This window comes from Leucopleurus acutus, assembly GCF_964270905.1.
Source record: "Leucopleurus acutus genome assembly, chromosome: 3".
NCBI lineage: Eukaryota > Metazoa > Chordata > Mammalia > Artiodactyla > Delphinidae > Leucopleurus > Leucopleurus acutus.
This window is the reverse complement of record NC_139145.1, coordinates 28,353,670-28,378,560: the sequence shown is the minus strand read 5'-3', so window position 1 is coordinate 28,378,560 and position 24,891 is coordinate 28,353,670. Positions and strand designations below refer to the sequence as shown.

General features: G+C 51.4%; 1 protein-coding gene across 2 annotated transcripts in view; it reads left to right on the top strand.

The window, feature by feature from the left end:
* Positions 1-22,917, top strand: part of ERGIC1 (endoplasmic reticulum-golgi intermediate compartment 1) — a 105,412-nt gene extending 82,495 nt beyond the window's left edge. For both annotated transcript variants that reach the window (XM_082836576.1, XM_082836575.1), the window contains exons 7-10: positions 3,223-3,283; positions 7,622-7,722; positions 10,237-10,359; positions 21,214-22,917. In XM_082836576.1, the coding sequence (XP_082692702.1) occupies positions 3,223-3,283; positions 7,622-7,722; positions 10,237-10,359; positions 21,214-21,321 (393 nt within the window). In that variant the 3' untranslated portion in view covers positions 21,322-22,917. The remainder of the gene's footprint in view (positions 1-3,222; positions 3,284-7,621; positions 7,723-10,236; positions 10,360-21,213) is intronic.
* The last annotated feature ends 1,974 nt before the right edge of the window (positions 22,918-24,891 follow it).

The window sequence follows — 24,891 nt, the reverse complement described above, 5'->3', positions numbered from 1 at the left end:
GCCCAAGTGACCCGGTCATCGCCTTCCCAGCCTTCCTAGAGGCCCCAGAGAATTTCCTCTGGGAGACGGTGCTTGGGAACAGAGAAGGCCCAGTCTCCCTGGGCCAGACTTGCTGTCTACACACTCAGTGAAGCATGGCCTGCCCTGGGACCGTGGACTCACTTCCTGCAGGTGAATTCACACAGGCTTCACACGCACACCTCCCATCTCTCCATCCAAGGGACTGCTGTGTGGACGTTCCCCAGCCTGCCTTGCTGGGTTCAAATCCTGGCTCCACCACTTACCAGTTGTCTGATATTGGAGAAATTATTTAGTCTTGCTAAGCCTCAGTTATCTCATCTGTAAAATGGGGACAACAATTGTACCTGCCTCATAGAATTGTAGTGAAGATAAAATGAGTTAATGCACGTGAAGCTCTTAGAACAATTGCCTGGCACAGAGTAACCAGTCAGTGAAATGAGCTGTGGCCATTGTAGTTGTCCTCTGTGCTCTCATTCTGCACCAGGCCCTGCAGGGTAGGATGCTGCCGGCCCACAGGGGCTCACACGGCCATGGGGGAGACAGACGTGGGATGCTCACCACCCCAGTGGGACGGGAGCTGAGAAGCCACAGGGCCCTCCATATATGAGCGCTGGACAGCACCCCAGTTGCCTTTGCAACCCACCAGCTCAGCAGATCCTCGACACAGCCGGGGAGGCAGGCACTGTGAACCCCAGTGTGCACGTGGGGAGACTGAGACCGGAGTCACGACCCAGGGCCGTGCAACTCACTGGCAGCACCACCAGAATCCACACTCCTTCCTCATGGGAACTTTCGACCTCTTTAGCCTGCACTGAAGCCTGCACTTTCTCACCTAGAGAGCAGTGTTTAGATGACCCTCTGTTTAACCCTCGCAAGAACTCCCTGAAGGATGCTGGGTGGCATTTATTTTTCCTGAGGAAGAAACAGGGTCAGAGAAGTTCAGTAACTTGCCCAGAGTCATACAGCTTGAAAACCAGGTGTGTCTGGCCCCGGGTCTTCTTGGACTGTGCCTCATAGGTTCATGGATTCATCAGACCCCCTCAAAATTTCTGCTCTGCGCCAGGCTCTGTGCAAGGCTCTGGGGTAACAGCGGTGGATAAACCATACAGGATTCTTGCCCTCAAGTGAAGAAGAGATTAAATGTAAATAAATGTAGTTACAAGGGACAAGAGAAGCATAGGATTCGGGACAGTGATGTGGAGGCGGGGGCGGGTACCCCCAAGCCTGGGAGGTCAGGGAGGGCTTCCCTGAGGAGGTGACATCTCAGGTGACATCTGACCCACGCGCTAAAGGGTGAGAAGGATCTAGCCACGCACAGGACAGGGAAGTCTTGCATATCACCCCTGTCCTAGAGAACCCACTCTGTGGCACATCCAACCAGTCATTTTCATAGAAAAGACCCTCAAGGTCACTTTCAGAAAAAATGGATCAGCAAGTATCCATGACATCAGAATGATGTTCTGTACATGAGATTCCAGAGGCTCATCAGAGTCAGCAGAGAGGGCTCAGCAGTGTCCATCTGGAGGGGGGAGCAGAGTTTTAGGTGGAGCGAGAGACCCACGACAGGTTTAGGAAGGTGGGGGCTGACCCAGGCCGGTGGGTGTCATAGAAAGAGCACCCACCTGCCATGTGGAAGACCGGCCGTGAGGCAAGGCTGCAGGTAGGGAGGTGAGGAAAGGGCTACAGCCAAGGCCAGGGGACAGGAGGAGAAGAGAGGAAGAAGAGGGGCAGCCTTGCATTGCTGTCTGCTGCTATAGAACAGGACAGTAATAGCCTTCCGCTTGGCCCTATGGCGGAAATAGGATTTTTTAAAGATGTAGAACACTGAGCTGAGGATTTATCTATCCATCCATCATCCAGTCAACAAGTAATTATTGAGCACCTACTATGTGCCAGGTCTCGCACATATCGGTGAGGATGAGCGTGGTCCCTGCCCACGTGAAGTATTGTATAGTCTAGAGGGGAGGGCAGACATGAATCAGATAATCGTACAAATGAATGTCAGATAAAACCCTGACATGCAACGATGTGAGGGACTATTCTAGCACTCTTGCCTCTGCAGCCACTGTCCTCTTGGGTTAGAAACCAAGTCTTTAGACAGTCAGTCCCGAGGCAGCAATGGACAAGCTTTCCTCTGAGCTTCTTAAGCGTGTGCAGTTGTGTTAAGTGCTCGATCAACATCAGCGACCTGAGACCAGGACCAGGGTCAGGTCACCCACTGTTCCTGGAGTGGCCCTCGCTGCAGGAGCCTGTCCCCTCCTACCTCTCTGACCTCTTCCCTTTCCACTCCTCACCCCCTTCCTCTCTAGGGCTTCACGGGCTCTGTTTCTCAGTCTCCAGACTCATGTGTTTGCATGAGCTACTGGCGTGATTAACTTCCCACTTTCCTACAAATCTTGGTGTCAGTGTTACTTCCCCCAGGAAGCCCTCCAGGATGCCTACCCCAGCAGCCCCTGTTAACCATGCCCATGATGACATGCTCCATGTATCGGGCATACTTTGTCTTGCTTTAGATTCTCCTTGAGGCTGACCTGGTTTCCCGTTGTCCTCAGAGGAGAGGTGGGACGTGGCCTTCAGCCCCTGCCAGGGGGACACAGCTGGGCCGGCTGCCGTGAGGAGGAGTGTCTTCACAACTGCTATATGTTCCCCACAGCAGACAGGGTCGGAGGCCAGCAGCCCTGGGTCCTCTTTCAGAGGGCTGTGGGGGGTCTCAGGAGGAGCATGCTGAGACCCAGCTCTACCTTTGCTTGAGTTTTCTGTGTGCCTTAATGGAAAGAGCCACTCCATGTAGGCTTGAGGTCAGACAGACCTGAATTCAGAGTTCAGTTCAGCCACTTCCCAGTTGTGAGATGCTGGACAAATTTTGGTGCTTCTCCAAGCTTTGGTTTCCTCTTCTGTAAAATGGGCCCATGGTCCATCATTAGGGGCATTAAATGAGATGACGCTAAGTACCCAGGACTGAGTGTCTCATAGTAGGTGCTCAAGATGGGAAGCAAACTAGCGCCTACCATGTGTCAGGCCTCTGCCGTGTCTGTATCTTGCTCCCCACGACGCCTCTACGAGACAGACCATGTGGGATCCCCGTTTTGCACACGGGTAAGGTCCCTAGACCAGGTTGCACCTGGCCATTCTCCCACAGCCAGGACCAAGCCTAGAGGTGGTAGCATCCTGGGGTCGGTCCCTCACTGTGCTTCTCCACAGGTCCAGAACGTCCACGGAGCTTTCAACGCTCTTGGGGGAGCAGACAGACTCACCTCCAACCGTATGTACCCCATACCCACACTGAGAACAGCTTTCTGCCCCAAGATTCCCAGTGCAGCAGGGAGGGAACCGGGTGGAGAGGGAGGGAACGTTTACCAAGCCCTCGCCGTAAGCCAAGCTGTTAATGCTTCATTCCCACAGCTAGCCTGTGAGGAAGTGGAATTATCCCCATCTCACAGAGAAGGGAAGAAAAGTGACTTGTCGTGGCAGTCCTAGGCGCATCATCACTGCTCCATGAATACCGGATGTTATCGTTATTATTATCGTTACTGCCACATAATTGCTGTCAGTTGAGATGATCACCCTAGATCCCACAGGGAGTGGTGACAGAGCCAGAATTCATCCTGGCTCCAAGTGGCACCGTGAGAACAGGGCTGTGGGTGGCTCAGCCAGATCTGGCCGCCTGGGCTGCCCCCCACCCCACCCCCTCCTCCTGCTTCAGCCCCTCCCACCCACGAAGGGCCCCTCCCTGAGCCTCCTCCCCGCTGGGCTCCCTGGCACCTTGGCCCAGATTAAAGAGCGTGCCACGTCTTTACAGACCCGCAGAAGAGCACACATACCTGCACACCTGTGCAGACGCACGTGGGGCCTTGCACAGAACGGGCCTGGGAGGTCTGTCTGCTCAAGCGGATCCACCCACTGGGTTCTGTAGGACAGGTTACCAAGGCCTTTCTTATTTCCTCACCTGAGCTCACCTTTTCACCCATATGTCCTTAATCATTTCTTAAAACACATTCACAGGCAGACCTCGGAGACATTATGGGATCGGTTCCAGGCCACCTCAGTGAAGTGAATAATGCACTAAAACAAATCACAGGAATTTTTTGGTTTCCCAGTACATAGGAAATTTATGTTTACACTACACTGAAGTCTGTTTAGTGTGCAGTAGCATTATGTCTTTAAAAACAATGTAAATACCTTAATTTAAAAATACTTTATTGCTAAAAAATGCTAACCGTCATCTGACAACACAGGGTTACCACAAACCTTCAATTTGTAAAAAAACCCAAAAAAACAAAAAACAAAACACAGTGTCTTTGACGGGCAATAAAGTGAAGCAATGAAACGAGGTGTGCCTGTGCTCTCTACCAGCCTAAGCACGGAATGGAATTGGGATAATCCAAGCAAAAGAGGACTGCCCTCCATGACCTGCCCCAACAAATCAAGCTTCTCATTTCTCCGTGTCCCTGGGAATCCTTGCCCGTGAGCAGAAGTCATTTTTTCCAAGCAGCTTACCTTCCGATTTTTGTGCCTGGTGGTATATCATAACCACAGTTCGTGTACAGTTTTTCCACTGGTAATGGAGGCACGGTTGCCCATCTAGCAGCTCTGCTGTGCTTTAAGGCACTGTCTTTTCACGGAAAACGTCTGTGGTTTCTACCTTTTCACCATTGCAGTAACGCCTCTGATATCTACAAGACTTGCTTTACATTTACCGTATTGTTTCCTAGCTGGGTCCGTACCCACTCATGCTGCTTCCCGCAGCATGTCAGTGTGTAACTGCGCCCCCTGGTTTTCACGCAGATGTCTGATTATACTGAAGGGAGACGATTCTTCGTATGGTGGGGTGTTCATCGTGGTTCTGCGTGCGGGCAGCGTGTTGTCCCAAGGGGCCTGTCCCCACCTGCTTGCAATTAGCCTGGACCTCTCAGCTGCCTGATATTGGAAGAAGATCAAGCTAGGAAGGCCCCAGGGTGTGCAAGCTGATGGAGGGTGTGGGCAGAAAACCTTTCCTGCTCCCGGGCTACTGACGAAAGCCATCTCAGGCTGGCTTCAGTGGAAAGAGAGATGCATGAGATGCACCAGACAGCCGGGGTAGAGCGGGCTCTCATTTCCTCAGCTCTCAAGCCTGGTACCCCCCCAACCCTGTCCCCACCGCTTGTCCCTCTGCTCCCAGGTCCTCCATGGGGGGCTGCTTCTTGTCATTCAGGTCTCAGCTCAAATGCCACCACCTCAGAGAGACCCTCCCTGACCACCTTTTGTACAATAACCCCCAGGCCTAGCAACACACCTGTTTTTCTTCCTAGCACAGACCACTCTGTTTGAAGATACTGGCAGTGACTCTATTGTACCAAAGGCCTTAAAATTGGTCATTGCCTTTGAGTCATCAATTCTACTTAGAGGAGAGTAAGCTAAGGAAACAAATACGAGAGTGTGCAAGGATTTAGGAAAATAATGGTTGTTTAGGTCATTGTTTATAAGAGTGAAAATGAGCCACAGCGTCAGTGTCTGGCCCCAGGGGCCTGGTTGAGCACACTGTGCATGGCCTTGCTGGGGGATGAGTGCAGTGACCGTGATGTGTCAGAACCTCGCTGGTGTTCAGGCAGCAAGCAGCTATTGAGCACCTGCTGTGTGCCAGGCGCTGTGCGAGGGGATATGGCGATGGATAAAACCAATGCCGTAGACCTTACGCTGTATCTGCTATGTGCCAGGCGCTGTGCGAGGGGATATGGCGATGGATAAAACCAATGCCGTAGACCTTACGCTGTATCTGCTATGTGCCAGGCGCTGTGCGAGGGGATATGGCGATGGATAAAACCAATGCCGTAGACCTTACGCTGTATCTTAGACCTGAAACAGCGTCCATGGTGTTCAGTTCTCAGAAGAAGGTTCAGTACGATCCAATTTTATATTTATGTTTAGGGAAATAGAAATATAAGTATAAATAGAAGTCTAGCAGTGTCTACGTGAGAATGCGAATCTCCGATATTCTGTGGAGGGTGGCTTTGTGGGTGATATCTTTTTTCTTTACGATCGTCTGTGTGTTTTACAGATTTGAACAGAACTATTACAGGTGTGATTTTCATAAGGCATTCACTCTCTCGTTCCTTCAGGTTTTTAACGCGGGGCCGTGGGCATTTGGAACTCCGTATTTCAAGTGTGGTCTCTGTGCTCCTGGCTTAAAATACAGATTCTGAGCCCCACCCCAGACCCACTGAACAGAACCCTTGGGGTGAGGCCCGGGTGTCTGCCTTTTAAATCCTGGGTGGCCCTAGTGCTCCTGAAATCTGAGCACCGGTGGGGTTGAGCAGAGGGATGTTGGGGTCTTCATGGGCTTAGCCCTGAGGCTGCAGGACTTTTCCCAGGTTTTTAGAGGAGTCAGGTCTCAAGAGGGTTCAAGAAACACCACCCTTTCCTTACCAAGACGCAGTGTTGGCAGGAAGAGGCTGTGAACACCATCTACGTCCCCTACCCTTTCACAGAAGATGAGTCCAAAGACTCAGGACTGACTCAGCCGGGAGACCAGGATTAGAGCCCACAAGCCTGAATTTCTGTGTTGTTTTAGCTGCGTGGTCCCTGACCCGAGATTCTAGAAGGCAACAATAGAGAGGTCTGTGAGCTTCTCCCAGCATCTCAGAAGGCCCAAGGGAATATCACCTTTCCCGGGATGCTATATAGCAGCTTCGGGCCAGCATTCTATCAGCCTAGTGTTTGATTCCGGTTACCTCATGCTTATCAGAAGCTGATTCATCTGTTCTTCTATTCATGCCTCTGTCCAGTCAGCCCTCCATCCATTCATTCATTCAGTAAGCATTTGCCACCGTCCACTTCGTACCAGGCCTTGTGCAGGGTTCTAGGGACACAGAGATGAGTAAGGCTCAGTCCCTGCCCTCCGCAGTCTCCCCCATCCAGTGGGGAAGGGGTAAGAGTTACAGTGGAATATGACAGGACCAGGTGGAGGAAGAACTAATCTCCCATTAATTGAAAATGGGGAGAGAAATTAATCAGTCATTATAGATAGGTGCAGTTTTTCTGGTTGGTGGATTCTTTTTTAAAACTTGAACCCAGTTTTTTCCCAAAGTAACAGTATTCAAACAGGACGAGAGGGTGCACAACAAAATGTGACCTTTATCAAATCCTGCCTCCTGTCCCGCCCCCCACCAGAGGCTAGAACCGCTAATAGTTTCTTGGGCATCTTTTCAGAAAATTCTTCTGTACATTCTTCACGCAGGTAGAGGAGTGAGTCTTCCCTGCCCCCAATACATGGAAACATGTTATTCACCCTGGTCCCTAACTTAGTTCTTTTCACTCAATGATACCCCCTTGGAGAGTGGCCTCTTCCACACCCCCCTCCTCAGCAGCTGCCCTGTGGATGGACATTAGGGTTGTTTCTAGAATTGAACATTATATACAGTGCAGGAGAAAAGATTCTGACCAATGGAGTCTTTCGATTCCTGGTGCCCAAAGGGAGAAATGAAGAGGGGTCGTTTGGTGGTGAAATTGTGCAGACTGAGTACCTCCCCACACCCCGCAATGGCAAGCAGGTTTAGGGTTGAAACGAGCTGCCGGCCGGGCAGTACCCGTCCCCCTGCCTCATGCTGCTGTGTCCTTCCCGCAGCCCTCGCCTCCCACGACTACATCTTGAAGATCGTGCCCACGGTTTACGAGGACAAGAGTGGCAAGCAGCGGTACTCTTATCAGTACACGGTGGCCAACAAGGTACACGGGTGGCAGCTGCATGCAATCGCGCCCTCTGCTGGCTGAGAGCCGAGGTGACAAGTGTCTGGGCGCGATCTCCTCTGATTCCCTTCAACGGGCCTTTCCTGGAGGGGTGATCTACCCTGGGTAAAGATGGGAGGCCAGTCTCAGAGTCAAGGGGAGGAAATCGAACCGGGACATAGGGTGTGATCTGTTGGAGAAAGAGCAGGCAGGTGGCCTGTCCCAAAGTCTAGGGCTTGTAGACATCTCCACTGCCCTGTATCTGGCCCTGATCATTCAGGCACGGGACCCTGATTGGTTAGCACACAACGGATGCCCTGGCTCATGGGGCACAAGCTCGTTATCCAGAATCATGAGGCTCTGGAATTACACCAGATGGCTGTTGGTTAACAGGTATGTCCCAGGACCCCAATACTCAAATTCACGGAGATGCAGGCAGGCCTTGGTGGGAAGCAAAGCACAGTCGGAGCCAGCAGAATGGGGTGACAGACAGTGGTTTCAAGCCAAGACAGCCTCAGTCTCCCTAGAGATGACCCTGCCATGGGACATGAATGCTTGAAGCCCATGGGTTGAGGCACCCCCAATAGACCCCTTTACACCAGGACTCTCCTTTTTCTGTTCCAGGACCACCCAGACCCCTTAAGATGATATATTGTTTGGCTCTAATAATAATAATAGTAAGAATAGTAGCTATCATTTATGGATTACTTACCATGGGCTGCACATTATGCTAAGCTCTCTACCTCCACCATCTTTTTCAGTCATCAAGGCAGCTCTGACATTGGGACTATTATTGTCCCCATTTTACAGATTTGGCCACTGAGGCACTGAGAGGTGGTCCTGGAGCTATAACATGGCTGAATGGGGATTAGAACCAGCTTCTCCTCCAGCTCCAAAACCTGGTCTCTTGATCACATCACCTGTTCAGTCTGAACCAGGGGCCTCCGAGTCTGCCAGGCTGGGAGCTACTCTCTCTTGGGTGACTTGGGGTCCCTCTCCTCTGCTCCACCTACACTGATGCTCTGGTGTATCTCTCCGAGGCAGAGGGGTCCTGTTTCTTGGAGGGCATCTCACTGGAACCCTCAAGTGCTGACAGCATCTGACAAATGGGAGAAAGTGGAGGCAGTGTGAACAGAAAGAGTGTGGGCTGTGGAGAAAGCTTGCGTTTCAAACCTGGCTCGGTCACTCACTAGCTCTGTCACCTGGGACAAGTCATATAACTGCTCTGTGCCTCAGTTTACTCATTTGTAAAACGGGGATGGTGCCCACCTCATAAGGTCGCTGTCAGATGAGGCAGTGCTTTGAAAACCACCGAACCCACAAAGAAGGCTTTGGCAAATGGTACCTACTGCCGCTGTTTTTTATTATTTTCCTCTGTCCCTCAGCTCTGGGCTGTGACCCGGACAGTCACCCTGCCCCATGAGCTCTCCCTGGGGAAAGCTGATCTTGTTTTGCCCAAGGCTCCTTCCCTTGAGGCTTTGGCAAAGGCCCAGCAGCCAGGACAGCTTGCTCAGCTCCCTCTGCGGCCTCAGCCCTGGCCCGCGCTGTGAGCGCGTGAGGCTGCACCCATCGGGGCCAGTGGCAGTCCAGCAGAGGAGGCAAGTTTCAGGGTTGTCCTTAAAGAAGCTGCAGGGCTTGGGCCTTAGCATTCGGGGTTGGGGCTAAAGTCTGGTCTCCAGTTGCTGAGGACAAATGAGACTAACCGAGAGGTTTGCAGCACCCTGAAGTGGATGCACTGTTAATTCAGCCCCTTGGCATCCTTGGAGTCCCGGCCGGTGCCTTCTGAGGAAGGCTTGTGGTGGGGCTGTGCCCTCTGACTTTCCAGTTCTGTGTGTTCCTTCTTTGAAGAAGCTTACTCCCCACATCTCACTCACACACACGCACACCCCCCTCAGGATGTCATGAGGACTGTCCCCTCCTTGCCAAGCTGTCCAGACACCCCTGGGGAGATTGGGCCATTCGTTCATGGTGCTGCAGTATTGCACATATTTTTACATGCCTCCTTCTCCAGACTGTGGGTTCCTCTGGGGATGGGGCAGGGCGTACTCCCCTCAGGGTCCCCAGCAACCAGCAAGGGGCCAGCACACAGGAGAGGTGCTCAGTGAACTATCACTGAGTAAACAAATGGATTCTGCATGGCCCAGGCGTTGAAGGGAGAAATAGGCCTTTAGTCAAACTGAGCCCACTCACACTTGTCCTTTGACAGCTCTGCTCTCCTATTTTGATTCTGGTGCTGCTTCCAAGGTCAAGCAGTCCATTTCCAAGCAGTCCAAAGGGTCCAAAATGCTCCCAGTGAATGGTGGCCATCCAGATGCTGATGGCAGAGCTACTGGGGGGAAGGGTGTGAGAGGAGGGGCCCGTGGAGCCTGGCTCTGCCGGGGGGGGGAGGGAGAAGAGCCCGTTCTTGTGGGTTTCTGGGGACCCTCTGCCACCCATCCCCCCCATCGCCCACGCGACAGGGTTTGAGCCTGAGTCTCACATCCCCAACCCCTGTCCGCTCTTCTTGCACCTCAGGAGTACGTCGCCTACAGCCACACTGGCCGCATCATCCCCGCCATCTGGTTCCGCTATGACCTAAGCCCCATCACGGTCAAGTACACGGAGAGACGGCAGCCTCTGTACAGGTTCATCACCACGGTGAGTGGGCAGGGTGCCTGCTGTGAGCACCCCAACCGGTTCTCCGAGAAGCAGGATGCAGCCCACAGGGCTAGGGGCTCAGCCTGTCCACACAAGGCTGGGACCTCCAGGACGTTTAGAAATGTCATCAGAAGCACATCAATATCGATGGCATTTCATCAAGAAACTCTTTTCCAGGTGGGAATGCCACTCAATCACTTCGTTCCTTAAGCAACTCCATCTTTATATGGCTCAGTGAGATGTTCCTGATTTTCTCCAGTTTTTTATTTTTATGGAAATTATTCTTAGCAGGGCGTATCCTTTTCTGTGTAAGTTTTACAGTGAAGATGTCACTCATTTTTTTTCCATGTCTATTTTCTAACTCTACGGGCTGATATTGTCAGGTTTTTTTCTTTCTTTCCTTCCTGCCTGTTCTCTTTTTGCTTTTTTGCCATTGTCTCCCCCAAGTCCAATCTTCTGTGAGGCTGCTTCAAGCTGATGTCAGTTTTCTTTGATGCTGACTATTTCTATCAAGTACTATCCTGGCTTCCCATTGAAAATGTCCTTGGGGTCAGAACAGCCAGGTCACAGTGCCCTGCTCCAGCCAAGAGGCCTGGAGAAATTCGGTAAGCCAGAGTCAGTGAAGGTGGAAGAGATGAGGTGATTTTCCCTCCCTCTTAGATTTAGAAACTGCTTTTCTACCTCTTCATACTTTTAATAATGATTCAGAATTTGGTGTCCAGTCTTGGCTCTTTCATTTCCTGCTCTGACTAGGTCTGTATTAGGACTCTTGTTACCGAAGAGACAGGACCCCACCTCAAGCTGGCTTGAAGGATAAGTGGGCTTCAGGTATGGCTAGATCCAGGTACAAATGTCTGGAATAGGTCTGTCTTCATCCTGCTCTCCTCTGTACTGGCTTCATTTTCACATAAAATTTACCAGTAGAAAGTACCTCTTTCTCAGTAATCCTACCCCAAGTTTTGGATAGAATGGCACTGTCATTGCCCTGGCTCAGGTCCCATGCTATCCTTGTGGCCTGGAGAATGAATGGTGTGCTCCAGTTGGCCAGCCCCACCCAGACTGCAAGGACAAAGATTACGAGGGGGTGGGGTTCCCCAAGAGAAAAATCAGAGGCCAGTTACCAGAAGAGGAAAGACTGGATGCTAGGCGGCCAAAAGGCCAGATGTCCACTACAAGGTCTCCATCTTACAATTGATGAAATAGGAATAACAGTCCCCACTTTTCCTACCTCCCAGGGCCTCGTGGGACTCAAAGCACGAAAGGAAGCTCTGAAATTATAGAAAGCCATGTGGATACAAAGGGTGTCAAAATTTGGTGCTTATATGAGCCTCTAAACGGCCTTTTGCTGTTCTCTGACTCCATAAAAATTTGAAACTTCTGGTCTACCAAGGGCACCTAACATAAAGCTAAAACACCAGACACAGATTGGGAGAAGATATTTGCCACACATATAAGGAAGAAGTATGCTTCAGAATTTATACGTTTTAAAAAAAAAATTTCTACAAATCAGTAAGAAAAAGTGACCAAAAAAAAAAATAGGTAAGGACTTGACCATTGACAGAAGAGACCACACTGGCCGTGGAAAGACGCCCAAGTTTACTAGAAGTTGGAGGAATGAGATTCAAAACAACTCAATTCAATCCTATCAGATTGGCAGAAATTAAAGACCTGCCACTGTAAAGATTGGGAGGATGCAAAGCAAGGGGACCTGTGTGTACTATCTGGTGTAAATAGGGTTAGCCACTTTGGAGGGATACCTATTAACCCTTTGGCTCCAGATCAGGGAATCTGTGAGCAAGTGATTCTACCCAAAGCCCCACAGGGTAGCACACTAAGTGGGTCTTGGGGCCGATTCTCAGCCAGTACTCTTACTGCATACCCAGAATTGGACAGAAGCGAAGACACAAGGAGGTACCTCTGTGTGGGCGTGGTCTGCATCTCAGAGGCCCTGGGGTCTGCAGCCTTGATGGTGGCAGAGAAACCCCTGTGCCCACACCTCACTGTAGGGTCGGGAAGGATCTTCATGGCCCCCTTCCTGTTTCCCCTGCATTCCAGACAGCTGAGGCTCTGAGTGTTGAGATCCCTTGGTAAGTGGCTGAGAAATGAAGCGACGTCATTTATTTGCTAAATGTTTGCTAAACTTTACCATGCGCCAGGCCCTGCGCTTTGCAGCAGGGATAGCAAGTTAGATGCAATCCCTGCTCTTAAGCTGCTCCCCGGCTGGTGGGGGAGATGGGCGAGCACACAGAACTGCAGTCCCATCCAGCAGGGGCTCCAATGGAGCTGTGCACCAGGTACCCCAGTGGCAGACTCCCTTCTGTTTGGAAGATTCAGAGAAGGAAACCCCAAGATGGGTCTTGAAGGGTGAGGAGATGTTTTTTAGACTGGTGAGTGAGGGAGAGAGGGTCTTAGCAAAGGGAATAGTACATGCCAGGGTGCCCGACATAGCGTATCTTGTGAAGGCCATGTGGCTTCTTTCAATGGGGAAGGAATTCTGAGAGCTGGAGGTCCCAAAAACCCCAGGGGAGGAGCTCATCCTGCATCACCCAGAGGCCTTCTCCTCCTCCCTTTGGCCACCAGCCCCGCCTGCACCCCAGCCCTGCCCACCTCCACCTGAGTGGGGGCCGTGCTGCTGGGAACCTCCTGACATCATTAGCCTGGTGGTTTTTCTGAAGGCCCCATGCTGCCATTTTGGTTGCCACGACAACCACGGGGTCAGCCCAGAGCGAGCCAGCCGGCTGTCCCTGGCAGATGGCGTCATTGTGGAGCTTCAGGGGCCTCTGTCACAGGGCGGCAGATGTGGGGAGGATGCTTGCACACAGGCACACAAGCACAAAGATCCCCGGGAGCCCTCGCCAGGCAGGGTGGAGGTGGGATGGAAGTGGAGGCACCTGCTGTGACTTCTCTTTCTCTCTTTATGAAATCAAACACTTGTGTGCATTGGGGGCCTCTGCAAATAGCTCCTCAGAGGGGCTGCTGAAGAGGGGGCTTAGGCCAGGATGTTGTCATGTGGTGGCCACAGGGCTGCGGCGGCAGCTGTGGGTGGGCTGGAATGAGGGGTGGGTGCAGCCAGGGGCGGGGCAGTGGGTGTGGAGGGGAGAGGCATTCTAAGTAACAAGTACCTGGCTTAGTCGGGGTTGCCCCTTCCAGGCTCTTATGGTCTGGAAAGGACCTTTTTTTCATGCCCTGCCTGAACAGAGGGGACGCCCTCCTCCTGGAAGCCTCCAGCAGGCTGCCCGGGCTCCTCTCTGGACACCCAGGGCACCTTGCTCAGACCTCCACTTTGTGCTGTTCCAGAAAATTCCACCACTGAGAGAATAAAACAGATGGTGTTTAACAACATGAAAGGGATCCCTTTCAAAGTGCTCCCTCCCACACATGCACATTTGTCCCCTACCCCTGCCACTTGCTGAAGCCCCTTTTTGGAGATGGCCTTCAAGTGGGTGGTGGTGACAGATCGGGTGGCTTTGGAGGTGTCACATCACTTTCCTTGTGTGTGTTTTATTCTATTTGCGGGGAGCAACTAGAAGTCACCAAGTACCAAATTGGGTCAGTATGGCCATGGCATTTTTTTGTCTGCGAAAAAGTAGCAGCTGGTGATGATGACATGCCCCCTTTGGATAACAGGGATAGCTGAGTTACACATCACCCCTGCCCTCGAGGTGCTCCTTGCCAGTGAAATAATCCCCCAAAGTTTAGATTGCATTTCATAGTTGCCAGGCCTGATTATGATGCGCTCCAGGCCTGCCTCACCTCTGTGTCCCTAGCGTCCGGCACAGGACTTGGCCTGGATGTAGGTGCTTAGAAATACACAAGGGATAGCTGCTTAAAGAAGTGATCATATAGCTGCACTTATTAAGCATCTACTAGGTGCCAGGTAATCTTACAGTCCTCTCCTTTAACCCTCCCAGGAACCCTCCAAGGTAGATGATATCATTCCTGTTTTAGATATGAATTAATTGAGGCCCAGAGAGGTAAAGAAACTCTTCCAAGATCTCACAGCCAAGAAAGTCAGGGCTGAGACTTGAGCCCCAGACTTGCCTCTGCCGCATCCTCCCATCACCAGCTTGGGAGCCTTCATTTTCCAAAACAAAGGCTCTCAAGGATGTTCCAACAATAGAGCCCCCAGAAGCCATGGAGCCCTTGATAGAACACCAGGATCATTGGATACAGTGACTTCTGTCCTGGGAATCAAGAAGAAATATTATAGCAGGAAACAAGGCAATATTATGAGCATGTGTGATAAAATCACAGTCACGCCCATGCAAACCATAAAAAAAGCAAACTGTCCATCTAAGACTGGTTGGCTGGTGGTGCACAGGTTTTCCTGCCCTTATCTGGTTACCTTTCACTCATCTGTTTGGGCACCTGCAAAGATTTTCCATTGACAAAAGGCAGCAGGTGTGTGGAGTGGGGGGCACATAGGATGGTTAAAAACAAAAACAAAAAAACTGAAAGAAGACAAACTTAAAACTGAGAAGGTTTTACGTCTGAGGCTGTGTGAGTTGGGAAAAGACCAGCTTGGTAGCTGGACTGATACATCAGCCGCTTCAGACCCTCCATTCTCTCCTACTTGGGCTTTCCTCGGCGTGTCTCTCTTCCCAGGGCTGTGAGCTCCAGGAAGGAGGGCTGGCTCTCAGTCACCTCTGTTCCCCAGATCTGGCATAGCCCGGGCAGGAGATAAGTGGGTGTGAAACAGTGAGCAGACACATGGAGGGTGTACACCTTGGTCCACTCCCCACAAGACAGTTTCTATTATCTGAGGAGCAGAACAGAACCCAAATTAGCTGCCCTGTTATTCAGGCCTGGAAATGTGTATGTAAAAAAAACACTTCCATTCTGGTCCTTCCGGACGTTTGAGCAAAGCTAGTTCTTCCAGAAGGTTGTGTACCAGGGACTGATTGCTCCAACTGAGTCTGAACACCGATATCACAGTTGGAACAGGAACGGCTGGTACTCTTTTCTAGGGCAGGTTCTGAGAAGAATAAGGAACATTAGAAAGGCATGGGCTCCATTTTTTATAAACTACACTTATTTTTACAGCCACACAGCGTCTTAACTTCATAAACTTCCCTGAGGGAGACCCCTTACCTTTAGGACATTTGATACGTAAGACTGAAGAGAGCCGAGAAAACAAAATATAAAGAAGCCATCCAGGCATGCAGATGGGAAGTGAGGGGAGCCTTCAGGTGGGAGAGAAGCAGGTGGAGGAACAGGAAAAAGCAGGCCCTTGGCAGCCTCCCAGACCTGGATGCTCGTCACCCTTGCCTCCTTGGTAGCTGTGTGACCTTCGACAAGTGGGTCCCTCTCTGAGCCTGTTTCCTCACCTGTGAAATGGAGCGCATCCCATTTGCCCTACTACTCGCGAAGAATGAATGAGGAGGCGGAAGAAAGTGCCATCTCAGGCCTGGCACACAGTAGGTGCTGCACCGAGGTGGTTTCTTCAGAGGGGGCGGTGGGTATTTTGCAGCTGCAGCCACCGTAAAAATGGCAGGGAAGGGCCTCCACTCTCCCCCGCCCCCGCCCCCAGGCTCCTGGACTAAAGGGTGCAAGTGGGCAGTCTGGCAGGCATGACACCACTGACTGGAGACCCCCGCACCCTCTCCTCCCCACCTCCCCACCTCTCCCAGGCCCAGTCATCGGCTTCCCTTCCACGACAGCCTCCACCTCTGCCCAGCCGCAGCCGTGGTGTGTTCTCATCCGAGGCTCCAGCCTGTCTGCCGCCACCGGCATCTGATGGGACTCCGATTCATTATTTATTTCCTCACACTGTGCCTTTTGCACAAGCTTTTCAAGCAAGGCCGACTGGACGAGTAGAGTGAGCGAGCAGTGCCCGGGCACTTAACGGTGGTACATCAGGCAGCTAGACAGGGCCTCATCGTGGACCCCATTTCACAGATGAGAGAAACTGAGGCTCTGAGAGGTCAACTGGTTTTCCCGGCCAGGGTCGCAGAGCTGGTATCCGCCCCCAGGAATGTTTACTCCAGAGCCTGGTGGAACACAGAGGGATTCAGTCCTCCAGCTGGTGTGGTTGGAACTTGTCCTCTCCATATTATAAGGAATCAAGAGCCGTGATTAAAATGTCAGGGGAGCACACACACACACCTTCCTTTCAAGGTAGACGAGCTGACTTCATTCTCCCCACAGTGGAAGGTCGGGAAGCTGGGGGAGCCGCAGGGAGGAAGCCTCGTTGTAAGAACAGAGGGGCATTATTGATGACTTCTGATGAGAGCAAAGTAATGTGCTTCGCCCCGACTCACTGGGGCCCGCATAGCAAATGGTCCTTGTCTTCATTTCTGGAGCGGGGGCTGCTGACCAGAGTAGGGTTGCAGGTCCCGGCTGTGATGGCCCCTCCTGGCTCAGCGGCCCCGCTGTCCCGTCCTCCACCCTCCCCCCCGGAAGTTGTCCCCCTGCCTCAAAGCTGGGAGATGCGAGAGCGTAGCAGCAGCAAGGGACCAAGGGAACAGGCGTTTAAGGGTGTATGTGTAACACGGGCAATCCCAGGGCAGTCCTGAGGGGTGAGGATTAGCCTTCCCGTTTGTAAAAGTTAGGAAACTGAGGCTCAGGGAGCCATGGAAGTGGGCCCAGCATCCTGAGTCACCTCCACACCCCCAGCTCCTGGGCTGACACCCCTTGTGTGAGTCACCTTTGCCCCCTGCCTGGGGCGTGGAATTCTTCTGCTCCTTTTCTAGGTTGTTCGTTCATTCACTCCCTCACTCCCTCACCGACTCTTTTATTGGTTCTCACTCGTGCACACACACACTCCTTTACTCAGTGAACATGTCCTGAGCCTGCTGTGGGTCGGTCTCTTCCGCTTTCTTCTCTCTCCCCGGGGCAGTCGGGAAAGCGAGCTTTAAGCAGTAGGGTTGGGGTAGGGGACTGGGGGTGAGGGGTCGCTCCCTGCCTGGCCGAAGACTGGAAACAACCTCTGGCCTGAGGTGCTTTGCCCCCAGGGATGTTCTTATGACAAACCCACGTGTCTGGGCCTCAGCTACTCCCTCTGTAGAATGGGCCCTCAGAGGGCTTGGGACCTGAGCAGCTGAAAAGAATCTGCCTGTGGTGCCTGGGACACCCTTGCCATCCTGTCCTCCCATGAATGGCTTGTCCTCTGCTTAAGGAGCCAGGTAGAGAATGGAAATTGAGACCCAAAGGCCTGCTCTGGGGAATAAGTGATATTTTTACCCATTGTTCTTCTTAGCGTGGGTCTCAGAGAGGTTTAGAAAATCTCAGGTCTTAGCAAGAAGGTTGGAGCCTTCCAGTCACCTGGAAGATGAGATTAGGTACCATTTACTAAACACGTACTAAGTGCTAGGCACTCCAGAGGCATTGCCTGCGGTATGACAGTTGGCAAAGTAGGGACAGTTTTCCCATTTTGCAGATCAAATAACTGAGGCCCAGGAAGGCTCTCCCAAGTCCTGAGTTAGAAAGCGACAGCCACGACTCGGCTTCTGAATTCCAAGCTCTTTCTGCTGCCACAGCCAGGAAGGACACTGTGGGCTCCCCAGTCTTCACACCCCACCTTGGCCGTGCACCCTGAGGAGGTTCACGCCTCCTGGCCTCTGCACACCATGGAGGCCCGGTTCTCCTAGCTCTTCTGCGTGCACAGCAACATGCAAGGGAACTAAGTGTCATGGGCATGATTTGCTTCGTTTTCCTTTTTATTCATTTATATTTATCTTGGGCCCTATCCTCCCAGGCCAGGGAGATGCCAAGTCACCATCCTCCCTTCCACCGGGCCTTTCTTTATCTCTTCTCAAGATCCCTGTCAGCCTCCTAACATCTGTGGTTGGTCATTCCCCGCCCCCCACCCCCAACCGTCAGCCAAATGTGGTAAAGCCTGTGATCTCGCCACCACCAAGGTAGAGCCTGAGTCCAGAGACAGACATACCCTCTGGTGCAACCTTGTGGCTACATTTATTTCCTTGCGTTTCAGAATGTAGAAACCGTGACCTTCTCGGGATAAGGGATGGCCACAACTGACCACCTTCTGGGATGAGTCCAGATGTGGCAGCCTCCTGGTGCTGGGGGTTTCTGTGGCTACCATCTGTCAAAATCCAGGGCACGCCCAGGACCCTCTCCTCACGACCCCTGCTTCACCTCACACCAGTCACCACCTGCAGATGTGAGCAGGTCAGGCAGGCCAAAGGCAAAATAATGAAAATGGGGCCATGGCAGCATCAGGCGGGCTGCTAGATTTCTCTCAGCTTTTGAGGAGTCCTCCACTGCCCCACTGAATATGTCAGAATTCCCCCTCCTCTATTGACCAGTGACCAGCACCTTGAATAGACGTAGAATAATGGGGGACATACAGCTGCATTGGGTGATGTCAGTAGACACACACAGTAGCTTCCTGAAGAGCCCCTTAGCCTTAGGCACCCTGTAAGTAACTCAGACAGGGTCAGCTGCCTGGCGGCTTGAATGCTCCCAGGGCCTCAGTTTCCCCACAGCTCTGTGTTTTCTCATGTACCTCAATGAATGTGCCGTGTCTCCTTCTGTTCCAGGCCCGCCCGGTGAACGGAGGCTTCAGTTTGGGTGCCAGGTGTGTGTGAATCATAGGCACACGCAGGTTCCAAAGCGTGTGGATGAATATGGATGTGTGTGTGTGGTTATTTTTTATTTTTTTATTATTTGCTCCATTGCACTTAAGTCACATTTTCCTATCCTCTGATCCAAGCTCTAAAAGCGTTTTGCGGTATAAAATCGCCCATCATCTGATCCACTCTACCAAAATAACCCGGCTCCCCTGCCGTCATCCTCCTTGAAAAGTAGCCCTGCGTCATGCTCTGAGGCCGGCGGGGAGAGGCCTTGCCCACTGAAAACACTTCATAATAATCCCCCCAGCGCCCCCCATCCTCCTCTCTCCCTGGGGGGTTGCTCTGGTTTCTTGGGCTGTTATTACTGGAATGCCAGCTGCTCTACTTACAGCCTATCCATACAGACCTGCTCTGTCTGTCTGGGGCCTCACAGGCCTCCGCTTAGCTCATCTCTTGGAAATACAATTTTAAAAATAAACGCCGGTTCGATTCACACTTCCCTCTTGCCTCTGCTGTGTCTCCTGGCCTGTTCGCTTGGCACCAGAGGACCCAGTATGGTACTGCTGTCTCCCAGAGTCCTCCCATGGGACCTCCAGGGTGGCCTCAGGGGCCCTCCAGGGCTGCCCAGATTGGCTTCTTCTGAGACCTGTGGTCATTTAAGTGCCCCTTAAATGTGGCAAGGGAGAAGGAGTGAGAGCTCTGGGGGCAGACAGACTTGGCTCTGCCCCACACTTGCTGTGTGACCTTGGACAGACTACTTCCCTCTCTGGGCCCATGGGTACATGAGAGAAGAGGTGCCTTCCTCTGGTGGGTGGTATTGGTTTTTATAAACGACATAAAGTGTGTCTTTAGGGGAAAAGTACATTTAAAGTTTCCTTGCAAACCTTTTATGCACTTTGGTTCTTTGATGGTGCCAGAAAGCAACTCATAGGTAGACCAGAAAATTTTGAGGAAGACATAGCATTATGTTGACACATCACAAGTGGAGTCCTGACAACTTCAAAGCAAAGTGAATAATTCGTTAGGTAGGCTGTTTCGTGCCTGGGAAGCAGCAAAGGGCCATGTTGAGAGTTTTGAACTCCAGTTCAGCCACTAATTACCATGGCGTTGGACGAGTGACTGAGTGTCCCTGTGCCTCAGTTTCCCTGGCTGTAATATAGTTATAAGAATAGTACCTCCCTCCTAGGGTTGGCCTGGGGATTCAGCGAGGTGAGAGGCGTGAGCATTTCAAAGCGTGCCTGGCACAGAAAGGTGCTGTGTAAGTGCTGTCTCTTGTTGTAGTTCTTATATTATGATGTGGCAGGAAGTGAGGAAGTACAGGCATACAGGTGACATTCATGACCATCCCCGTACAACAGCAGTTCTTAATCGGGCAGTTTTGACCTCCAGGGGACATCTGACAATGTTTGGAGACAATGTGTCATTTCAGTTGTCACAGCAGGGAAGAGAAGGTAGTACTGGCGTCTCATGGGTGGAGGCCCAGGATACCGCTCACCGTTCTTCAGAGTACAGGACAGTTCTGACAACAAAGAATTATCTGGTCCCCAAAGTAAATAGGGCCGTAAGAAACTGTGCCCCGATACAAGATTTCTGGTAGCAACATAGGCCCCTCTCTCCTCTGTAGCACTTGCCTTTGTTGTAATTTTGCATTGATCGGTAAGATTGATTACTACCCATCCCACTGATATAGTACAAGCTTCTGAGGGTGAGAGGAGATTTGTTTCTCACTCCAGCCCATCCAGGCCAGCGCTGCCTATTCAGCCCACCCCAGATGTTACTCAGTCACTGGCAGCACTGGTCCTGGACCTGTCAGACCCAGGTTCAAGTCCCGGTTTTGCCACTTCTTAGCTGTATGACCTTGGGCCAGTGGCACTGCCTTTCTAAACTTCTGTTCCTTCATCTGCAAATGGGATTGTAAATATCTGATAAATTTAGAGTAGAAGTCAAGACCACAGCCTCCAGAATCAAAGACATGCCCAAGTTCAAGTCACAGTTCTGCTACTTATTATGCGAACGTAGTTACCTGTTTAAGCCTCAGTTTCCTCACCTCTGAAATGGGTCTAATAATCCCCCTCCTTTCAGAAGGTTAATATGGGAACGAAAGGAGCTGATAATGGTTATTTTATTATTATTTCATTCATCATCCAACAAGTGGAGTTTTTGAGCCCAGAGTATGTTCCAGCCCCTGTTGGTTACCACGTGGTGGGCCTCACGGGGCAGAGCGTCTGCACTTGCTGAGCTCATCATCTCATGGTTTGGGAGGCGTCTGGCCTGGTGCTCCCTCCAGTGCTGACCTCTGACCTCCCCTCACCCCTTTCAGATCTGTGCCATCATCGGCGGGACCTTCACTGTTGCCGGCATTCTGGACTCGTGTATCTTCACAGCCTCGGAGGCCTGGAAGAAGATCCAGCTGGGCAAGATGCATTGACGACCCGCCTGGCCCGACGGCCGAGGACCCAGGGAGACCGCCAGCCCTGTCTCCAGCGCCCCGTCTCCTCCTGCCCTCTATCTGGCCCAGGATCTGTCTGCGTCCCAAAGTGGGGGTGAGGGGAGGGAGGGGGTGGCTCACGGGTTCGCAGCTACCTCTTTTCCCCATGTTTAACTGTAGATGAATTACACTGCCTGAAGTCTGGGTGCCCCTTTCTTTCCCTGAGGAGCCCCAACACCAGAGTCAGGCAGGGAAGGTTCGGGAATGCTGGAGACCACTCCTGGGAAAACTGCAGTCCTTTCCCCGTTGGGCGAGCAGCTCAGAATCTATGTTGACCAGCTCTCAGCCAGGCTTTGACAATCTCCCCACTGTTTGGTCCCACTAATCACTTGGTTTCTCCCCTGGGCAGCCAGCCTGCAGACCTGGGCTCTGGGCTTTGGACCAGGCTGCCCAAAGGTGCCTCCCACCTGGCGCCTTCAACAAAGAATGCTACTTCCCAGGCAAGCCCCTGATACGTGGCCCTGTAGATGGAGCCCTTGCTTCTGCTCCATCCCTTCCTGCCCAACCTAGAGCCCAGGCCTCAAGGCCCTCACCCCCACCCCTTTCTTTTCTTCCCCAGAAGCAGATGCCCAGTTGTTGGGCAGCAGCTGTGTAGACTCAAGTCTGCCCACGGGTCCCTGGGTGCCTGGCGAGTTCCCCTTCCTCTCTCTCTTCATCTTGTTCCTCTGAACCCCCTGCCAATGTGCCTCAGCCCCCGTGCTGTGTGGCCACAGCATGGCTTGGTGGAGGGGCTGGCTGTGACTGGGAAGTCATCCTTGGAGAGCCAGACATGGTTTGTGCACTTATGTCCAGATGGGAAGCATCCTTTTCCACGACCCTAAGATAATCATGTCTCAGCCTCTCCCAGGCGGCTTGCCGTCGGTCCCAAGGCCTTAGGTGGGGGAAGCAAAGCAGACCAGCCCTTCTCCCATCTTAGCGTGTCCACCCTCGGGGCTCCCAAGGCTGTATAGCTCTTGGACCTCTCTGCAACCCAGATGTGGCCCACTTGCCCCACCAAGCTCCCCACTGGCTGGCCACACACTAACTCGGTCCTGGTTCCTGGGGCAGCTCCACTGTTTCCTCCCTTGCTCTTGGGTGGGTCCCTACCCCACTGCTCCCCCGCTGTCCTTCCCCTTTAGTCCTGAAAGGGAGAGGCAATGGTCCAGGCATGAATTACACCCAGGGAATTTTAGGTATGCCCCCCACTTCCCAGGGAGAGAGTCGTCCACCTGTTTTCCATTTATATCAAGATTGTTTGCATACTTTTGTAATTAAGGGGCGTGTAATTAAGGGGAGTGGAAGGCTTTTTTAAATTATCTCTGGATGGTTCAAGTCTCTGCCGTTTGTAATTTTTGACTCTAGATTCCAATTAGAAAAGCTTCCCCTTTTGCATATGAGTTGATGAATGTGAGTGTAAACTGCATTTGGGTATTTCTGGTATCTGTGGCCACTCAGATGGATTTTTTTTTTTTTTTTTTTTTTTTGCATTCTCTTCCCCAGTTACAGAAAGGAGCCCCTTGGGTGTGTGAATACGTGTGGCTGTAGAGGGTGGGCAGGGCAGGGTGGGGAAATGGCATGCAAGTGAATTGAAATCCCATGTTTATGCATTTAAAAAAAAAAACAACTCTTGAGGACATAGGGGATGTCAGTTTCCTATGGAAGAGACACCTCTGATCCATTATTCTTATAAACAAAATCTCAAGGGAAAAAAATGTTAGTTCTTTCTCCACTCATTGGGTTCAAATAGATTAAAAGGCTGATTTTCAGAAATATTGCTGTGTGTTGCTTTCGACTTGATTGTGGCCGAGTAGCCCGGAGGCTGGGATCACAGTCAGAACATTCTAGAGGAGAATTTCATTCTAGAGGAGAGAAACTGGGAAATGCGGAGAAGATCTGTTAGCATGATCAGAAAGTCAGGACCCCTTGGATTCAGTCCTTCCTTTGTTGAATCCCTACAGAATGTCCCCTGATCTGCTACTTGCTTTTTTCTTTTTAACTTATTTTATTGAAGTATAGTTGATTTACAACCTTGTGTTAACTTGATCTGCTCGCTTTCCAGTTGTGTAGCCTCAGGCCAGGTCCTTAACCTCATGGTGCTGTTGCAGAAATTAAATCTATAATGGGTACAAATAAGTTATACTGGATCAGAACAAGCTCATGTATGCAGGAAAGTGGTACATAGTAAATTTTCAAAAATGGTAGTTGTTCCGTATAGGTTTTCCCAAATAGAATAAGGGAGATCCACCATCAGCTGTGAGAAAGGGACTTCCATGGACATTTGCCCAGTCCTTCAAGGCCTTCACTGGAACACCACGGACGTGGATAATAAACACGTCAGAGATGAATGTGAGAGCGAACCAGTCTGCGAGAAACTCTTCACTGACCCTCCCCATTCTCTCTTTAACGTTCTGTGCGATACTTGAATTACTGTGGCACTCAAAGCTAGTGATGGAGAGCATATGCCCACCGGTAGTCAAAGAGTCTAGTAAAACTAAGTTAAATACTCTGGAGAGACCTGATAAAGGTGAGTTGCCACGCCCTCCTCAAAATGCTACCGAATTCAGGGAATTCCCTGGCAGTCCAGTGGTTAGGACTCTGCGCTTCCACTGCAGGGGATACTCAGCCCCTACCCCCCCCCAAAAAACCCCACGAATTCATTGTGAATAAGGCAACTGAAAAGAGTTGGGGTGGGGGAGTCCTTGAGGATTCTGCATTCACATTGAAAGTAAGTTCTCACTCCATGTTAAAGAAAACGAGAAACCTGGAGCCCTGCTGTTGGTTTATGTAAGGACATAGTTTATGTAAGGAAGATGAAGAACTCCAGCAGAGGTTTCTCAATGAAAAGCCTTGCTCAGGGTCAAAAGATGGGCTAATGTGGGATTTTGGGGGTTTTTTTTTCTTTTTCTTTTTTTAATATTTATTTATTTATTTGGCTGCACTGGTCTTCGTTGTGGCACGAGGGATCTTTGTTGCTGCATGCGGGATCTAGTTCCCTGACCAGGGATAGAACCTGGGCTGCCTGCATCAGTGTTACCGAGTCCAAGCTCGCTCTGCTCGCCGCACGACAGGCCAATAAATAGGGAGACAACGTGTTGAGGCAAGGAATACAACTTTATTCAGAAAGCCAGCAGACCGAAAAGATGGTGGACTAGAGTCCCCCCAAAAACCATCTTACTGGGGTCTGGATGCCAGTTTCTTTTATAGAATCAGAGAGGGAAGTAAAGTAAAAAGGTACATAGAGAGGGAGAGGCGAGGAGGAAGTAAAGTAAAAGGGCCATCAGTCTTGCAAAACATCTCCTGGAGTGGCCGGCCTCCGGGGAGGGGATGTGTTTGTTTCTTCTTTCTTGCAGCCATTCACAGGTGGGTAGGGTTCCCTGAGGCAGGCCATTATGTATGACTATAATAAAAGCAACGAAAAGCAAAGCCTAAAGTCAAAGAAACAGATCCAACATGGAGTCAAAATTGGCTCTTCCCTGTTACACTGGGAGCGCAGTCTTGACCGCTGGACCACCAGGGAAGTCCCGGACCAAT